An 18,267-nucleotide genomic window follows, 5' to 3' on the forward strand; every position below is an offset into this window, starting at 1 on the left:
TACGATCCAGAATTACTCATGCAAGCTCAAGGCGGGATAATAAAACGAAAAATGAAACATACATAAAACGCCAAATGTTTTGTCAAGCTGGGATACAGAGAGTGAACCGGCCTACAAAACAGCTAGCTGACATGCCAAAGCTAATTTGAAGAACATTACTCTGTCCAGCAGATTATGACCCACTATAACTTTGTTTGATGAGTGCTACTATAAAACGTTGTGTGTACTGTACGTGTGTGTGCATGCATGTGACGTGTGTGTGTGTGTGTGTGTGTGTGTGTGTGTGTGTGTGTGTGTGTGTGTGTGTGTGTGTGCGCGTGCATTCATGTGTGTACAGCCTCCAGTGCGAGAGGGCCCAGTAACGCGCAGTGCCAGTCGTGCAGCATCACTTCATTCTCTATCAGATGCCTCCTCTGACTCCTTTAACCACTCACCTGGTGAGACACACACACACACACACACACACACACACACACACACACACACAGACCGCACTAACAACACTCTTAACACAGAAACCTAAAACTAACAACACCCAGGCCACTACTTAAAACATTCATTAAGTACTATATTGGCTATATGTACCAACACAGAGAGTACTAGATACTGGTTATACCAACACAGAGAGTACTAGATACAACCTCACCTCTCCTCTCCTCTCCTCTCGTACAGAGTCAGTGGACACCAAGTTGAACCTCAGTAATCTGCTGATGATGTACCAGGACGGTGCGGGCAGTCCAGACTCCAGCGAGGAGGACACCAAGCTGTCCATGCTCCCTCATCTAGCGGACCTGGTGTCCTACAGCATCCAGAAGGTCATTGGCTTCGCTAAGATGATCCCAGGCTTCAGGTAAGCCCCATATCCCAAAACAATGCAGACGCAGACTACACATCATCCACAGCATCCATTCAGACAGTAGACACTGGAAAACCTATATTACATGATACTACTGCTAATATGAGTGTGACTCTACAGGCCTGAATACAGGCTGAGTGATGCGATTTCAACATTCAAGTGTTGTGCGATACAGAGGGCTGCCGTGAAGAAAGGTATTTTTAGCCGAGTGGGATCATGTTTAGAGAACAGAATGCTTCAGGTCAGGCTGACCCATTCTTGGCTCAAATCTAACTATCAAACTTACTAACTAGACCACTGCACAGTTTTGTTTTGTTTTTTATTTTATTTTTTCTGCTTGCTTTCACCATTGTTTATATCACATCAGTATCTTCCAGCCTGTAGATTATTGACTCACCCACTGTGGTTCCCAGTTCAGGGCAAGAAAAGAAGTATCTTTAGGTTTAGGCTACAATACACACATCTGTATATGTTATTGTGCTAGGGAGATTTGTTCTGCGCCACGCATCCCCGGAATCACACAGCTTAGAGAGAGAACATAAACATGAGAACATATTAAATAAATGAACAGTACTCCTAGGGCCTGACTCACACCTTTTGATCTAGCATACAACATTGATGCATGCTAGATGTAAAGAAAGGGTTTTGTTTACATCTTGCCCCAATGCATTTCCAATGGAAGTCACATGGTTTGACACAACATTTTTGTTGTATGGCTTTCGGCTGTGTTTCGACTACCCCCTCCCCCTCATACAACAAAAATGTTGCGTCAAACCATGTGACTTCCATTGGAAATGCATTGGGAGCTTGCATCAGTAAACAAGTCTCATACATCTAGCATGCATCAATGTTGTATGCTAGATGCGAAGGTGTGAGTCAGGCCTTAAGCCTCACTCACACATTCGCATCTAGCATACAACATTGATGGATGCTAGATGTAAACAAAGGGTAAGTGTCATGGCCGCCCCAATGCATTTCCAATGGACGTCACATGGTTTGACACAACATTTTTGTTGGCTTTCGGCTGTGTTTCGACTGCCCCCTCCCCCTCATACAACAAAAATATTGTGTCAAACCATGTGACTCCCATTGGAAATGAATTGCGAGCTTGCATCAGTAAACAAGTCTCATGCATCAGCTATACATCAATCTGTTGTGAAGGTGTGAGTCAGGCCTCACATGCACGCACGCACGCACACAAATGTAAATGATCCCCATGCACAGTTAGCTTTCTATTTACACCCATGTGTCCTTTCATATGTGCACACGCATGAAACTGATGTATATGAAGAAATGTAAATGATCCCCATGCACAGTTAGCTTTCTATTTACACCCATTTGTCCTTTCTGCTGACCTTGTCAGGTATCCAAAGTTCTTCTAGACATTTGAAGCAGAGCCCAGACTGTGGTGAATGCAGGGCGGGGGGTGGAATGGAATCCCCCTGTCGAACTGAAAATAGCCAAAAGCATATGTAATCTACAGGGCTGGAATATAGTAGGATTTTATCCAATCGGGAGAGGGAACAGGATAAACAAGTGAAATTGTAAGTGATGAAACAAAGAAGTGAGCGGGCAACATTATTGGAACTGGAACACTATACAATCTTAGCTGAAATATGGGCTACTCTCGTGATTGGATAAAATGTTCTGTTTACTAAAGAGCTGGAGAGATGGGGAGACCGCGGAACAAACACTCTATAGCAATTTTATTTTTTATTTGTTTTCCCCTAGCAAATATCACAAACACTACCTTTAACAACAGACCTTGATTTCCGCATACAGTAAGAAAGATATGCACATCTGGAGCCAGTTGCACCACACACTAAGTTCAAACTTAGTTGTAGCTACTTAAATGGCTCATGCATTACTGTATGCATATACAATGCATAGCCATTTAAGAATAAGATATAACTAAGTTTTAACTTAGTGTCAGGCTGGGGAAGGAACTCGTTGCTAACTCACTTCCTGATTGTACATACAGACTACTTTACATACTGACTTTGGAGTCAGTATAGATTTCTAGAGCACAGAGAGAGAGCGGGACAGGTGAAGACCAACCTACCGCACGCTGTCTCTGTCGCACACTGAGAAACTAGGAATCTGTAAAATTGAGCTCCACAAATTGAATGGGCTATGCAGTTGAGCTTCACTCAAATGAAAAATGGATGTGTATCCTCGGGGTCATGTTCCACATGGGAACCGTGTGGGAGCAACACCGACTCAGGACTCCTGCCTTCTTTAGTCTTATTGATCCCCATTAGTAGCAGCTACTCTTCCTGGGGTCCATGACCAACAATGGATATAACACAACACAATACAAACTACAAAAATACAAAATGTACAATCTTTCAAAAATACATTAACCCATTTTGACCTGAGATCAGATTCTAAAAAATGTCTTCTACATCCTGACAGTTTTCTGAAAAAGCTATGTTTCTATGTCAGCAGTTCTTCGATTTTTCAAAAATAGCAGACCTACAAACTCGTAGCGAGGGTAACGTGTTCCATATTGTAATGGCCCTAAACATTCTGTGTTTTTATTTAACCATGTGACCACTAGCCTTGTAGCCTGCCTGGTAGCATGACTACGACGATCTCTCACATACTGTATTTGTGAATCCAGACAAACTGGTTGTTTACTATGACAAATATTCCTAAAGAAACTCACTAAATTGCATGCCAACCTCTCTACGCTGAGCCATGAAAGAGCTTTATTCTGAGCTATTTGAAGCTTAGACAGATGTCTGTTGTCTGCGCCCAACCATATTTTAGAGCAGTAATCCAGGTGAGATAGTACTAGTGCCTGTGCCTGTGTCACTCACTAGCTAGCACAGGCACTAATAATACTTTTCACAGAACCTTCTACTGTATAATAATAATAGCCACAATATTATGGTCGCTAAACTTCACAGAGACAGATACTGCTTTGAAGCAAAGATCAGTGTTATTAGTAAATATGTGGTCAATACGGGGTGCATACTTAGTTTAGACTAGTCATTGGTTAGACATGGGTTAAGGTTAGGTTTAGGTGTGCTGCCCCGTGGGAGGTTAGGTTTAGGGTGAGGGTTTGACATAGGTTGTAGTACTAATGACTGGTCTAACCAATGACTAGTCTAAACCAAAAACTGTCTAAACTAAGTACTGCACCCGGGTCAATACCGGTTGCAGATGTATGTCTGAAGATGAGATAGTAGGCATGTAACGATATATTGTATATCGATATATCGATATAAACTGGTGGCAATTTAAATAGATTTATCGATACACATCGATAAAAAAACATAATTTGAGTTTTGTGGAAGGGAAATTATATAGGAGTTTCCTGTAATTTGCTACAGTATTAAAAACAAACAGTATTGTAAAGGAGAAATCACACCTGTGTGAAGTGAGGGGCGCTATTATCATTGTACATCATCATGACGTCTATTTGCTCAGACACTGACGTAGAGTTCTCCTGTCCTATGCTTTGTGTGTTTGTGTATTTGTAGTACGGAATGTGATGATTTGATTCGATTATGTATGATGATAAGAGCGTCCCTAAATTCACACAAGTGTGATTTCTTTCTTTGTTTAACTAACTTTATTCCTCATTATGCAATACATTCGCCATTTTTCAGTTCCTTTAAAATCTAATGCAGCTTTCTTCAACTCATCTCATCATTTCATGCATACGTGCTCTGAGCTCATCAACAATCCATGATGCTTTACTAGAGCCTACTGTAAATGGTGCATTTATATAGCGCCTTTATTTAGCCACAATATTATGGTCGCTAAACTTCATAGAGACAGATACTGCTTTGGAGCAAAGATCAGTGTTATTAGTGAATACAGTGGTCAATACAGGTTGCAGATGTACGTGTGAAGGCGTTGGTCCGACGTGCAACAGTAGGGTTTGGGGTAGGGTGCTGGACTAATCCCATGCAACCCATGCTAAGATTCAGGGCATCGTTGCCCTTCACACTCCTATCCAACATCAGGGTTTTGAGCTCTCCAGTGTTGTTAGCTATAAGCTGTCGCGCTGCAGTGCATCTATGTAGGTGGTGCTCTTTTTGCGTTTCCTGTCTTCCAGAGGGCCAGTTTGCTTGCCTCTAGTTCCGTGTGCCTGGCGCAGTGCCCTGCCATCTCTCTGACTTTGTCGGGGACCCGTGTTAGGTCCCCGTAGACCCCGTAGAAAACCACACTTCTGATGTGACACCTACGTAGTTCCATTCGTAGCGTTCTTTCCTGTGCTGTGAGGGTCTCAGCCCCATACAGCAGTACTGACTCCATCTATGACATATGATTCCAGATCTGAGCAAGGCCCAGCCCCATTGACTAAAGAAAAATATTTTAGAAAAGTATGTATGTGAAAATACATCAGTGAAGGTCCTTCTGTGGCCTCCTGAAAGTCTGCACAAGTAAAGATATTTGGCACTGATCAGTGTGGTGGTTTGCTAGATTCCCTCCAGAATCACGCACGCACGCACGCACGCACGCACGCACGCACGCACGCACGCACACACACACACACACACACACACACACACACACACACACACCCATGCACACATGCAAACCCTCTTATAGATGCAGTGCAAAAAACCTAGGAGACAGAAAAGAGGATATCCCTTTTCTCAAACAGAAGGTCCAATATGTGACAAGTTACATTTGATTGATAGTACGTTACATTATGATACATTTTTATTTACTACAGTAATTTAATTTGTATATATCGGCAGAGTCAACTTTGTTGATTTTGTTTTGGCAATAAGTGCTCTACTTTTACTATAAAGAACATTTTAATTTGAATGAGAGAGAGAGAGAGAGAGAGGGGGGGGGGGGGGGGTACAGCTTTAGTGAACGTGCATGGTGCTGTCACCATGGTAACCATGCATTCATTACACTGTCCTACTCCAGCCTTTCCCAAATCACCTCACCTCAAACCTCCCCGGCACACAAAGAAGTGTAACTTTGAAGGTAACAGATGGTGTGTGTGCGCGTGCGTGCGTGCGTGCGTATGTGCGTGCATGTGAGAGAGACAGAGAGAAAGGGAGTAAGATGGGGGAGGGGGAGGGGAAGAGGGGGGTAGAGAGAGAGAAAGAGAAAGGGTTTGAACCACAATGTATTTGAAGGTCCTGTTAGTGGTTCGTTTTATCCCACGTTCTTTAGGTGCCAGATGGGTGGGGTTTGACACAAACTATAGGACAGTACAAAATGTTCCTCTAAATTTAGATCATTTTTCCAAAAGGAAAATACACAAAACTCAATTTAATGCAATCTTCTGTAAATAGCCAACCCAAACTTGCCTTAAGAGTAATCCCATTACACATGTCTGAATGGACATTGTCAAAACCCTGGGCTGACACGATATGAACACAAGCCGTTTTATTGTGTTGCGTGCAGTAGCAAAGGTCATCAGATGATATTTCATGTCGGCCGCCACAGCTGTCTAGACCACACCAGTGGTGGAAAAAAGTATTTTGAGTTTTCAAATGTAAACAAATCTTTTGAAAATCGCAGATCTACAAGCTCACAATGCATCGCATCGCGCCGCATTGTGACCTTGTAGATTCGGCTATTTTCAAATGGCCGAAATGTATGTGGGCTGAGTGGTTAGAGTGTTTTGCAATACTAATCAAAATCTAAAAAGTAACTAGTAACTCAAGTTTTCAAATAATTGTAGTGGAGTAAAAGTACAATATTTGGCCCGGAAATGTAGTGGAGAAGTGCTGAAAAATTTACGTACTCAAGTAAAGTACAAATACCTTAACATTTTACTTAAGTACAGTAAATGTACTTAGTTACTTTTCACCACTGGTCCCCAAAAGTAGACCAATCACAGCTCTCTCCTTTCTTGGAGTTCTGCTATGCTTTCACTGAACGTTTGCCTTTTATCACATGCCCAGAAGGGAAGCTAGGAGGAAAGTAGTTAAAGGTGCAATCCATCATTTATTTGTCACTGAACCTGAAGTCTGTATGGTTGTGTGATATAATACATCATCTTCCCAAACAGGCTTTACATCTTAGCTCAGCAGTAGAAATTCTGACACTCGTTGAAGTTTGAGTAGGCAGTACTTTAATCTTTCTAAACATCCTTTCACACGCAGCTGGAGCATTTATTTTGTGCAGTTAATTTGCATCAATTCAAGCTGTAGTATGTAGTCTCATGATGACTACATAAACCGACATATATTTTCAAGGGATATCTTCCCACCACGAATCCGCCTGTGTGATCACACATTTACACATTTGTCTGTTTGTTCATTCGTCACACTTGCCTTTAACCCATTTAGACCTGAGTCCGATTCTAAAAAAATGTCTTCTAAATTCTAACAAATAAAAAAAAAAGATCTATGTTTCTATATCAGTGGTTCTCAAACTATTTCATGTCGGACCCCGAAAATTATATGTAATTGACCGCCGACCCCCATCTGAAAATATGTTGTTCCAGAGACCCCCCAGAAGCAAAGATTTGAGTTAAAAACGCTTGCTCTGAAAGAATATATATTCAAAGATTTGGGCCACATTCTCACGATTTTTCAAAAATAGCAGATCTACAATCTTGTAGCGCTATGAGCTTGTAGATCTGCTATTTTCAATAGCTAAAGTATAACATGCTTAAAAAACCAAAATGGGTTCCTGTCCTGCGGTGAAATCATATAGATATGTGTTTCAGCCAACATGTGCTTTATCAAGACACTGCAGGTCCAGATGTACAGGCACAGGATGTCTCTTACAGAAGTACAACTGTCGCTCTAACATGTTAGAGCATTTCTTCACATCCTGTCTCCCGGCCACATAATGTGGTTTCTGGCTGCCAGTGCATTGGTGTGATATCATATTAACTTGTCATGTCATGTTGTTGTTGTCCTAGTTCACGCTTGCTTAATCCATTTTGACCTGAGATCAGATTCTAAAAATGTCTTGACAGTTTTCTGAAAAAATCGTTCTTTGATTTTTCTAAAATAGCAGACCTACAAGCTCGTAGCGCGCCACTTGGTGGCGCGCTATGAGCTTGTAGATTTGCTATTTTTCAATAGCTAAAGCATAACATAATGCAGACACCAAAAGGCGTTCCCGCCCAAAACACCCCCCCCCCCCCCTTTCCGTTCCGTACAAAAAACTTGAGAAATAAATAATGTTGCTTGCTTACCTCGTTATGATTACAGTAAAGTCGCTCGATAATCCCTCGCGTTCATATTTTAAACGAGAGGCATGTTGAAGTCAGAAATGAAGAGCTTAGTACATCCATCTGCTGGTCAAAACCATGGAGAGCACCCTAGAGTAGGAGATACGAGCCTTTCTTTCTGAGCGGTAAACAGGGAAGTGTGCAGAAGGAGAGGGCAAACCAAAAAGAAAAAGAAAAATCTGAATATTTTTCTGTCGTTTGATATCAATGAAAATGCGCTAGGACACGTCCTCGCAATCCATCGGTTGGATTAGCTATGACGTTTCCACGCGCCCTACGGTCTAAATGGGTTAATTGATCACAAATTCAACTGAATGAAAAGTTGCTTAATAGAGGATAACTTTTATCATGGCAGAAGGTTACTAAATCATAACAGGCTACACCAACAGTCTAACAGAGCTTATTTGACCTAAATTATGCTAATTATCTGAACCCAGACCTCGCCCTTAAGGGTGAGGTCGCGTGCACACATCCGCCTGGGTGGCGGCAGACTGCTGGGCGAGCACTGGCGCTTTGGCATGGTGTTCAGGTCCACATATGGAATGAATTCTGTACTGGCCATACTGTATATGGACCATGTCTTGAGTGTACAGGGTTTGATGAGGTCAGATCAACATTATGGAATGTCAGAACAGGTCAGCTCCATATATGGAGATCTAAGGGTGGCAGCGGGGGCAGTGGGTTTTCATAGTAACCTGCAACATACGGTCGCAAAACACAAAGACGTAATGTACTGTACTGTATGTGTCTGTATGTTGTAGGGAGTTGACTGCGGAGGACCAGATAGCCCTGTTGAAGTCCAGTGCCATTGAGATCATCATGCTACGATCTAACCAGTCCTTCAGCCTGGAGGACATGTCCTGGAGCTGCGGAGGCCCCGACTTTAAATACTGCATCAACGACGTCACTAAGGGTGGGTGTCTTCACGTCAACTTAACATTTAGACAGTGGTGGAAATTGTACGGAAAATGTTTTACTTAAGTAAAGGTATCAATACTGCAATGTGTATTACATTTACTCGAGTAAAAGTACAAATGTATTGGCATAAAATATACTTAAAGTACCACGCAGAATGTCCCATATTTCACAGGTTTTCAGAACTTTTGAAAATGGCAGATCTACAAGCTCACAGTGCATTGCATCAAAACAATAGAATATCTAAAGCCTAATTTGAAATAAGATTTAAAAAGTATCATGGCCACATGTTTGAGATATGTAACCATTGTTAGTTGTGTTTTAAAAGTAGGGGCTATCCCGTGTGACTGGGAGGCATTTCCACCGATCCATTTTAGAGAGAAAGATTGTATTTTCTACTTCACTGCAATTATTTGCCAGCTGAATTACTAGTTTTCAGATGAAGATTTAAGGATATTAAGGATGTCATTTGTAGAGATTTGCAGTGATCCATAAATAATATGCACCAAATTTCTTGTTATTACTTACTTACTTATTACTTGTTATTGACCTTCTTCCCAGTCATATTATTTTCATACTTTATTGAGACAGATGTATTTACCTTTTGTACAATGCAGGGTTGATACTTGGATACTATTTAGAATTTACCAATACCACTGACAAAGTTATTTTCAGCCAGTTCTAACTGAAACAGATATTCTCTCTGTTTTCTCTCTGTACATATCTCTGGAGGGGGAATTTACACATTTACGTAACGACCCACCCCAGCATATGCGCTCTTCAGATGTCATAGGCTGGGTGACGTGAATACAGGCTACTGTGTGCATACATAAACTTGCAGTGAATTGTAGATGGTAGCTTCATATAGGGAAAGACATACATATATGTAATACTGTTATAGAACGAGTTCTGAAGGACTCACAGTATCAAGGGGAATCATGTATACGCAATATGCATAACGAGTGCTTTGTCTACCTACCTCTATAGCGGGACACACTCTGGATCTGTTGGAGCCGCTGGTGAAGTTCCAGGTTGGACTGAAGAAGCTCAACCTGCATGAGGAGGAACATGTGCTGCTCATGGCCATCTGCCTGCTGTCCCCAGGTAACATACAGTACAGTACGCCCTCCCTCCTGCTTCACTGATACTACCGGAAATAGACCATCTATTCCAGTTCACAGCACGTATAGCGAGTATGTCGATCGCCTATTTTTTGGTATGTATAACACTGTTGCAACCAAGTACAGATCAGGCTTATACGTTATAAGGCTATCTCTGGTGCATGGGGGCTGTATCTAATCGATTGGCAGGTGACACATTCTGTGTCAGACGCTGTGTTTAGTTTCAAAAAGTTTTTTTTGTTTGCTAGGTAAATGTTAGGTAAATGTTTTCAAACTGATTGGAAAATGTGGCACTTTTTGATGAAATATATCAGTCCAAAGTAATTAGTATTCAGTCGGCTATGACTCCAAAATCGCGATCGGCATCGGACCCAAAAATCTGGGGGACTGCCCATAATTCCAACATTACCATTCCATAATTCCATAATTCCATTCCATAATTACTCCTACTAAAGTAATGGGCCGAGTCGGAAACAATGCGACGTCGGAAATAATGTGCCGTCAGAACAACGACCGGGCACCAAAATCCTTGCTCAGGCTGTCAGGTTAACGACTGTCTGCTAAATACTTACCCCTCCCCAGACCGCCCGGGGGTCCAGGACCACGCGCGGGTGGAGCAGCTGCAGGACCACCTGTCCGAGGTGCTGCAGGCCTACATCCGGGTCACCCACCCCGGCGGGCGCCTCCTCTACGCCAAGATGATCCAGAAGCTGGCGGACCTGCGCAGCCTGAACGAGGAGCACTCCAAGCAGTACCGCTCGCTGTCCTTCCAGCCGGAGCACAGCATGCAGCTCACCCCGCTGGTGCTGGAGGTGTTCGGGAGCGAGGTGTCGTAGCAAAGACAGGGCCGCCACCACCTCCTCCCCGGCCCCTCCACCTCCTCCCCGCCACCGCCACAGTCCCCCGCCGCCACTGACCGACCCTCACCTTCCTACATCCCCCCTAAAACCCCTTGATATGCCCCCGAACCCTCCCCCGTCCCCCCCCCAAACACGTGTTGGAAATAGGGATAGATAGATGGTAGCCTAATTCACCTGCCCCTCCTCGTCCCGCGGGAGATTTGAGCGACACAATCGGGGGCCGACCGACGTTCTGGATGTATTGGAATACGGGAGGCCGCGCTTGGACCGTCTGGATTTCCAGGATGTGAACCGGACGTCCGTACTTGGGAGACAAAGAGGTACACCTTCTCATCTGTGTATCCCACCGCTCGGTGTGTCCACCGCTCTGGACGGGACCCCCGAGACCCTCTGTTTGCTTTAGGGTGGAGGAGATGCAGAGGAATGGGATCACTCCACAGATGCCACATGAAGTTAGCGTTAAAATCCAAACGCCAGCGGGAAGCGTACTAAAGATACGTGTGAATTAATTCCCCTCGCGTCAATCGGACTGATGTGAATAAATAGATCCATTGAAAATGATTGCTATTGGACACGGTGACAGCAAAGAGTCTTTGTCATCGTCTGTCAGACAAAAGTGCGCCCATCGCTGTTTATCTCAATTGTTCTTTATTGATAAATTGCAATATGGAGGAATTTTTATTTTTTAAATTTAAATTTAAATACATTGTCCAGTCCACCCAGCTTTACGGTCTGTACAATATTTTGTTTTTTAAATTTGATTGAATTTGCCAATGATATAAAAGTATACATCATTGGGATAGGACCCTTCAACATTGGGCTACCGTGAGTGCTAAACCCACTCACAAATGTTTCCCATCTGTATCTATGGAGTGTAGCTAAACTAAAATAAATAAATGGTGGGTTAAGGGTTAATAATAACAGGCGAGTGGATGGGTGGGTGGGTGGGTGGAGGTACAGAGGTGGAGGGGGCCACTGTGTTTGGAGTTCCCTGTTCATACGACAAAGGGGAATTTGCCAAACAAGAATGTATGTATACTTCTATATAAATAAATACAAATCATTACATATAAGCTAATACCTATATATTTAAGAGTGTGTAAAGATGGCTGTTTCTATGGAAACAAAATAGCAACGAGTGATCCCACTGTATAATGTAGAGGTTTTGAAGGCCCTGCTTGCATGTTGCAGCTGTGTGTACGTCAGTGTGTGTGTGTGCGTCACCTAATCAGGTGTACGTACTTCACTCACACACACACACACACTCACACTCACACACACACACAATCGCACCTGTGAGCGCACATGCAAGCGATGAGACGTACCCGAGGGCGCTCTGTATTTTTTAATGTTTTGTACAGTATGTTAAAATAAGAATGTTAACGGGACCACAGGGGGACGCATGGCACGCACACAGGCCCAGTGTGATTAATGGACCTGTGAGACAGACACACACACACACACACACACACACACACACACAGACAAGTCATGTTTCATTGGATTTGGTTTGTGTGGTTTAGGTTTGCTGCTACGACAGTTTAGGCTTGGTGGCTTGTGTGTGACAGACAGAACGCCAGCCATCTACTGCTGCCTCAGGGAAACGTTTGTCTGCTAATGTCGTGTTGTTGATGGCGTGAGATTGTGTGTACGTGTGCGCATGCATGTGTGTGTGTGTGTGTGTGTGTGTGTGTGTGTGTGTGTGTGTGTGTGTGTGTGTGTGCGCGCGCGAGTGCGTGCGTGCGTTGGGGTTGGGTGGGGTGAGTGAAGTTACAATCATGACACAGAGATTGTTTTAATGAAGCTATAATCATCATTGTGATTACAAAAATCATGGTTAATAAGCTAAGTAATCGACACAAGCTAATTAAAATGTTTTATAATTCAAACACAAAATGTTAACACTGAACACACTAATGGCTTTCAAAAGCATTGCTCTAAAGTTATTAAATTGTAGAAGAGTACAGGCGCCTAAGGAATCGGTTGCATCCTTTAATAAGGACAGATAATCTGTGTAGAAATTAATCTTGACGTTTGTGAGCAAAGTGTGCGCGGGTGAATCGTTCCAAAAAGATAAGCTATGAGTAAGCTGGAGACGTTTGTAATGAAAACCTTATGATGCCCTGAACGACATAGTATATACCATAGTGTCTTTAGTGACCACGTACACGCTCACAATGCGTAAAGAGTAAAGACGCTTAGTTACCTTTCACTATTTGACGTACAACAAAGTATATAGGGATTAAGTGGTTAAATCATACTCCATAGAAGATTGTTTTGTACATATTCATATATTATATAAGCGCAGCCTCATTCATGTTGCCCAGTTTGTTAGACTTGGATACCAGTCAGGTGTAGGTAAGCAATGTTTAATTATATTGCTTCAATATCATCATCATCATCATCATACTAACATCATAACACATTCTGATATATGTCACCTGTGGGCCCACATCGCCCCCCTGTGGTCCCAGTTTGTAAATACCACTTGCTAAATCTGTACATACTAAACGATAAAGTAGGCAAAATACTAAGATAATTGAATTGTTGCTCTGGAGTTCCAGTACTTTATGCAAAATAGGAAATGGATTGATGTTTGATGATTTTTTTTTTCTTCTGCTGAGGTGCCCAGAGAAGTGGAATGGCCAGAATGGACAGTCCTGTTCAAACATTGCTGAGTGCAGATAATTAAGATGGCCGCTGTACTCGCAACACTGTGGCTGGAATAGAGATGTAGGATGAATATAATTATATGTTCAACAAACACACACACACTCACACACACACACGCACGCGCACAATTACGTTAACGTTATTGTGTTTTATAAATAACATTTCATTAAAAAAACATCTAGTATTCAAAAGATAGATGACACATTTTGTATTGTAAAGGAGCGTTGTGAATTAGTAGTTACTCTTTTGCCTCAGCGATCACAGTGAACAGCCAAGGCGCAAGAAGCCAGTATTCTACCCAGTTGTTGAAAACCATTTACGTATATGTGGAGACTATAGCCAGATTTATACTTGCGTCACAAGCTGAAATGAACCAATCTGCAGATCTGCGTCTGACAGCGTCACACGTATGACTTACGGTATAAATCAGCATGGCAGTAAACATGGCATCCATCCAGTGAGATGCGTGCTGGTTGCAGTGCATGAGACTCAGCACGCTGAGTGACACATTAGCATGGCAAAGGCATCATTTCACTGAACATTCCAGTCGTGGTTCTGTTGACCACACACACACACCAGTTCATAAACCCCTGGCAGACGTTATGAATGTTTACGACAAAATTACAGCCGACACTGCTGTCTGTCCATTCCAGTTCTATGGATGTACCTCTCTCTCTCTTCTCTCCTCTCTCGGGTCAAGTGATAAGCTTTGCCAACGATATATCTATATTTTCATTTTGGTGGAATTGTTTTCCCTCTGGACTGTTTTTCTTCTCTTTTTTTTTCTCGATTGGAGATTGTTGTTGTTGTTGTTGCGCTAGGGATGTTTAAATGGAGGACACGTAAACAATGTGGACTCACATGGGTCCCTTTCCAATGTCCCTTTGGCCTTCCTAACCTTTCATCGCATGCAAGGACGCTCTCTGGCGCCATGGAGATTTTCAATGCATCGGCTTGCGAAACAGCTGGTCGGTGTGACGTGTTGTTCTTTTCTCGGACGGACATTAACGCTGTCGTTTTACGAGTGGGAAAACGAGGACACGTGTCCGACGACCGCAGCCATTTCACACCGCAAAGCTGAGCAGAAAGGGACATGGTGGCGTGAATCATCTCGTTCACGATGGAAAGGCCCATTCAAGCTCTGTACAAAAGCTACGGCCGCACTGCTGCAAGCAGGATCACGACGTCAAACACGATCAGGTGTTCAAAGCTCATTCTCAAAATAACACTGCCTCGACTCTTAACTGACTGAAACTGGCCAACGACCGACATTCAACAAACTGTCCCAGGAACAGTGTTGCGTGGGCCCTTTGCATTTCACAAGCCAACCATCTTAACAGCCTCTTCTGCAATAGCCAAATACATTTAGGATTATTTCTCTTCATAGCTTTAATTCAGCAGCCGATACGGCCTCCGCGTTCTGGATGACCCTGACGCATCAAGGGCTGATGGGACTTTTGCAGCTCAGAATTTGGACGGAATTCCCTAGAGACAGTAGAATGTGTATAGAAAATAATAAGAGATAAAAAAAAGTATTTTTAAAGTGAGAATTGTCACAGGCAGAGAGTGCATCATCTGACAAGACTGTCTCCTCCCAAACCCAAAGTGGGACATCCTTTCACAATTGACTGTGTTGTCTCTCATCACAGCTCTTAAAAAAGAATCACTGTGTTTGTACAGAAATAGGACTCATGTTGAAGGACATAACAAGTGGACTTTTTTTTTTCTTTAACGTCAACATCTACATGAAATATGTATATAAAAACTAAAACTAAAAAAGGAGTGCAGGATGGGGCGAGTTAGGTGAGAGGTGGCACCTGCTTGAGGGTTCTAGGGGTCAGCATTTTGGGTTCATTTAGCTCTGTTCTCTTGTAAAATAGAGCTTGGCCTTTCTTTCCCAACTGATGGATAATATGTGGATCGCATGCATGGAAAATGCTGTTTAGTCAGCAAGACAGAACCTATGAAACTGCACTTGTGTCTACTCAAATGGACCTAAAAATGGCTGCCATCTGTGTGTAAGGTAAGAAGGGGTTTATATTCGACCCATTTTACTTAAATTGCCACTCAAAAGTGGCAACAAGAGCCAATAGCCGGTCTATGCTAAGAGACACTGACAACCCTGTGCAGGCGCTAGATTGAACCCCCTAAATGGCTGCTATCTCTCACCTCACGACCCCCCATCCATTCAACCCAGGTCAGAAATATCCACCTCAGTAGCCTTACTTAACTACAGCCAATTCTCAGCTGGAAAATGCATAACATACCTCAGTGATTCACAAGACAAACGATTCACAATAAACTATAAGGGAACCAAACATATGTTCAACACCACAATCACACGCATACACAAATTCACAAAGATTGCAAAAGTACTGAGTGTTCTTTTAACCTCACACACACACACACACACACACACACACACACACACACACACACACACACACACACACACACTCAACTAAGCTGTCTCCTCACCAACCTCTGCAGTGTTTTGATACTACAGTAAACTCGTTGCCAGTTGTTGTGATGTAAGATTGTTCTGGTAGGCTCGTGTTCGCCAGTAGACCAGTCAGTATATTTAAGCGGATCCCAATGTTTCTCCATGTAAACCATCGCTCTGTGCGTCTCAGTGTCCTCCTTCAGCCTAATTTATCGTTCTATGCAAAAGTGTTGTGCAAATAAAAAACTAACAAAAACAAACAAAAAAGGATGAAGGAAATAAAGTGTTGTAGCGACTCGCGTGGACACTTTTCCATCGTCCCCTTGCACAACCCTTTTTCATCAAAACATAAATTGGGCTTTACTTCCGCCTCATTCTCTGTTTTATTGTACAAACTGAGAACGTGTCACATTGCTTTGGCACTACATTTAACCAAAACATACTACCTCTCCCTTCCGCACATATATATATATATATATATAAATATATATATATTAAATATATATATTTTTTTGGTCTCTGCATGATTGTGATTGTTATAAAGCATCTGATATTTTTTAACACTAATTTTAGAAGTTTATTTTGTATATTCTTTTGTCATTTTTCTCATTTTGTTCCAATGCTGGATGATTTTGTTTTCCGTCAATGCATCTTACAATAAGCCTGCAGATCAAAGGGCCATTGATTTGTCAGTTTTTCAGGACCTACCTTACTTACCTTACCTACCTAACCTTACCAACATTTCTTACCTTACTTTTCCTTAATTACCTTATTTACCTATCCACCATACTTATACCGTACCTACTTAGACAAACAAGTTTATTTCAACACGTCGGAGTGAAACTGGAGTTTAAGCATCAAAAGGGAGCAACCCTATCTTTGGAAGAACCTGCACAGTAAAACCACAATGGAGCTTTTAGATCTTGCTACAACAACGTGTTATTATGATGAGTAACCGATTCTCCCTATCTAATCTCTCAGTACCAGTTCTAATTTACAGTTGTTACAAAAGTCTGAACTTAATCTATGGTTTGTCTCAAGACCATGTAGCTTGCATCGATGATAATGACAACTTCAGTCAAGCAACACGGTTGTGCGTCAAAGTATAAATTAGCCTTAGTTTTTATGTAGATCTTATGTCATGCTAAACCAGTGTAGAATTTAGGCTCTGGAAAACAAATGGTCCTATCTGATTTATTCAGTGATACTCTCAATACATGGTTGAACCCCGACATCAAGCCCTATCCATTCTCTAGATTTGAAATTGCCGGCTCGTAGTAACGCAATGACAAATGAAGGGACTTAAACCCATGCAGTTGCTTTCATGCTTTAACATTGTGACACTTGTAAATAGTGATGACCCGGTCATCGATTGGTACCCTCCGATAATGGGAGTATAAGTTTGTACAGTATGATAGCTGGTCGAACCTTACAAGTCTCAAGCTTCATTAAGTTGGTGTCAACTTGTGGACGAATCCAGATGGCTGTGTAGATGTCTGCATCGCACTTTGGATTTTCCCTACTTTTGACCTTTGACGCCTCTCAATGTCAGCGTGACCCTCAGCAGGCATGCGTTCTAGGTTTTCCATTCTATTTTTCGAATCGTCTGTTAAGGGTTGTAACATTGGGATCCTGTGTTAGATGTCTTATATACATGTGTTTATTTTCTGTGCTAAGCAGCCGTAACTTATGCTTGGACATACGACCGTATCGCTCAATGAAAATGACACATTTTCAAGTGAAAAAACTGTTGTACAAGAAGAGCATGAATGCTGCTTTTGTGCTCGGCCTACATACAGAAATGGAATTCTCTGACAATTCTACTCGAACTTGATACTTAAGGTTCTAATTGTATGGCTCTACTGCCATTCTCTCTCTGCTTTAAACATCAAGGCCTACAAACATGCTGTGAATGACACCCCAGGCCTATATCCATCACTATGGCATATCTACAAAGCTTATATTAACACATTTCAGCAAGCAACTTCCGGGGGAAGAGTTTGTACATGGTGCACACTGTTGCTTTAGATGGATGCTTTGAGAAAAACATCTGACACTTGATCATGAATCGGTTTAAATGTTATTGATGAAGAATGGTTGACTATTGACCATTTGCAGACTGGAGTTATGAATGGAGGTTATCCCTAGTTGTTGAATGTAATTTTGACTTCAACCAAAATGACACGTTGAATAGAGGTTTACTTTATGTAGTTACCTTGCCCAGATGTAAC

At 42.3% G+C, this 18,267-nt stretch overlaps 1 protein-coding gene across 1 annotated transcript in view; it reads left to right on the plus strand.

Annotated features, from left to right (window-relative positions):
• Positions 1 to 11,839, plus strand: part of LOC308315512 (vitamin D3 receptor A) — an 84,084-nt gene extending 72,245 nt beyond the window's left edge. The window contains exons 6-10 of the mRNA XM_080763534.1: positions 338 to 437; positions 673 to 850; positions 8,786 to 8,937; positions 9,927 to 10,043; positions 10,643 to 11,839. Of these exons, the coding sequence (XP_080619660.1) occupies positions 338 to 437; positions 673 to 850; positions 8,786 to 8,937; positions 9,927 to 10,043; positions 10,643 to 10,896 (801 nt within the window). The 3' untranslated portion in view covers positions 10,897 to 11,839. The remainder of the gene's footprint in view (positions 1 to 337; positions 438 to 672; positions 851 to 8,785; positions 8,938 to 9,926; positions 10,044 to 10,642) is intronic.
• Positions 11,840 to 18,267: the final 6,428 nt, after the last annotated feature.

This window comes from Protomyctophum bolini (genome assembly GCF_963924005.1).
Source record: "Protomyctophum bolini genome assembly, chromosome: 5".
NCBI lineage: Eukaryota > Metazoa > Chordata > Actinopteri > Myctophiformes > Myctophidae > Protomyctophum > Protomyctophum bolini.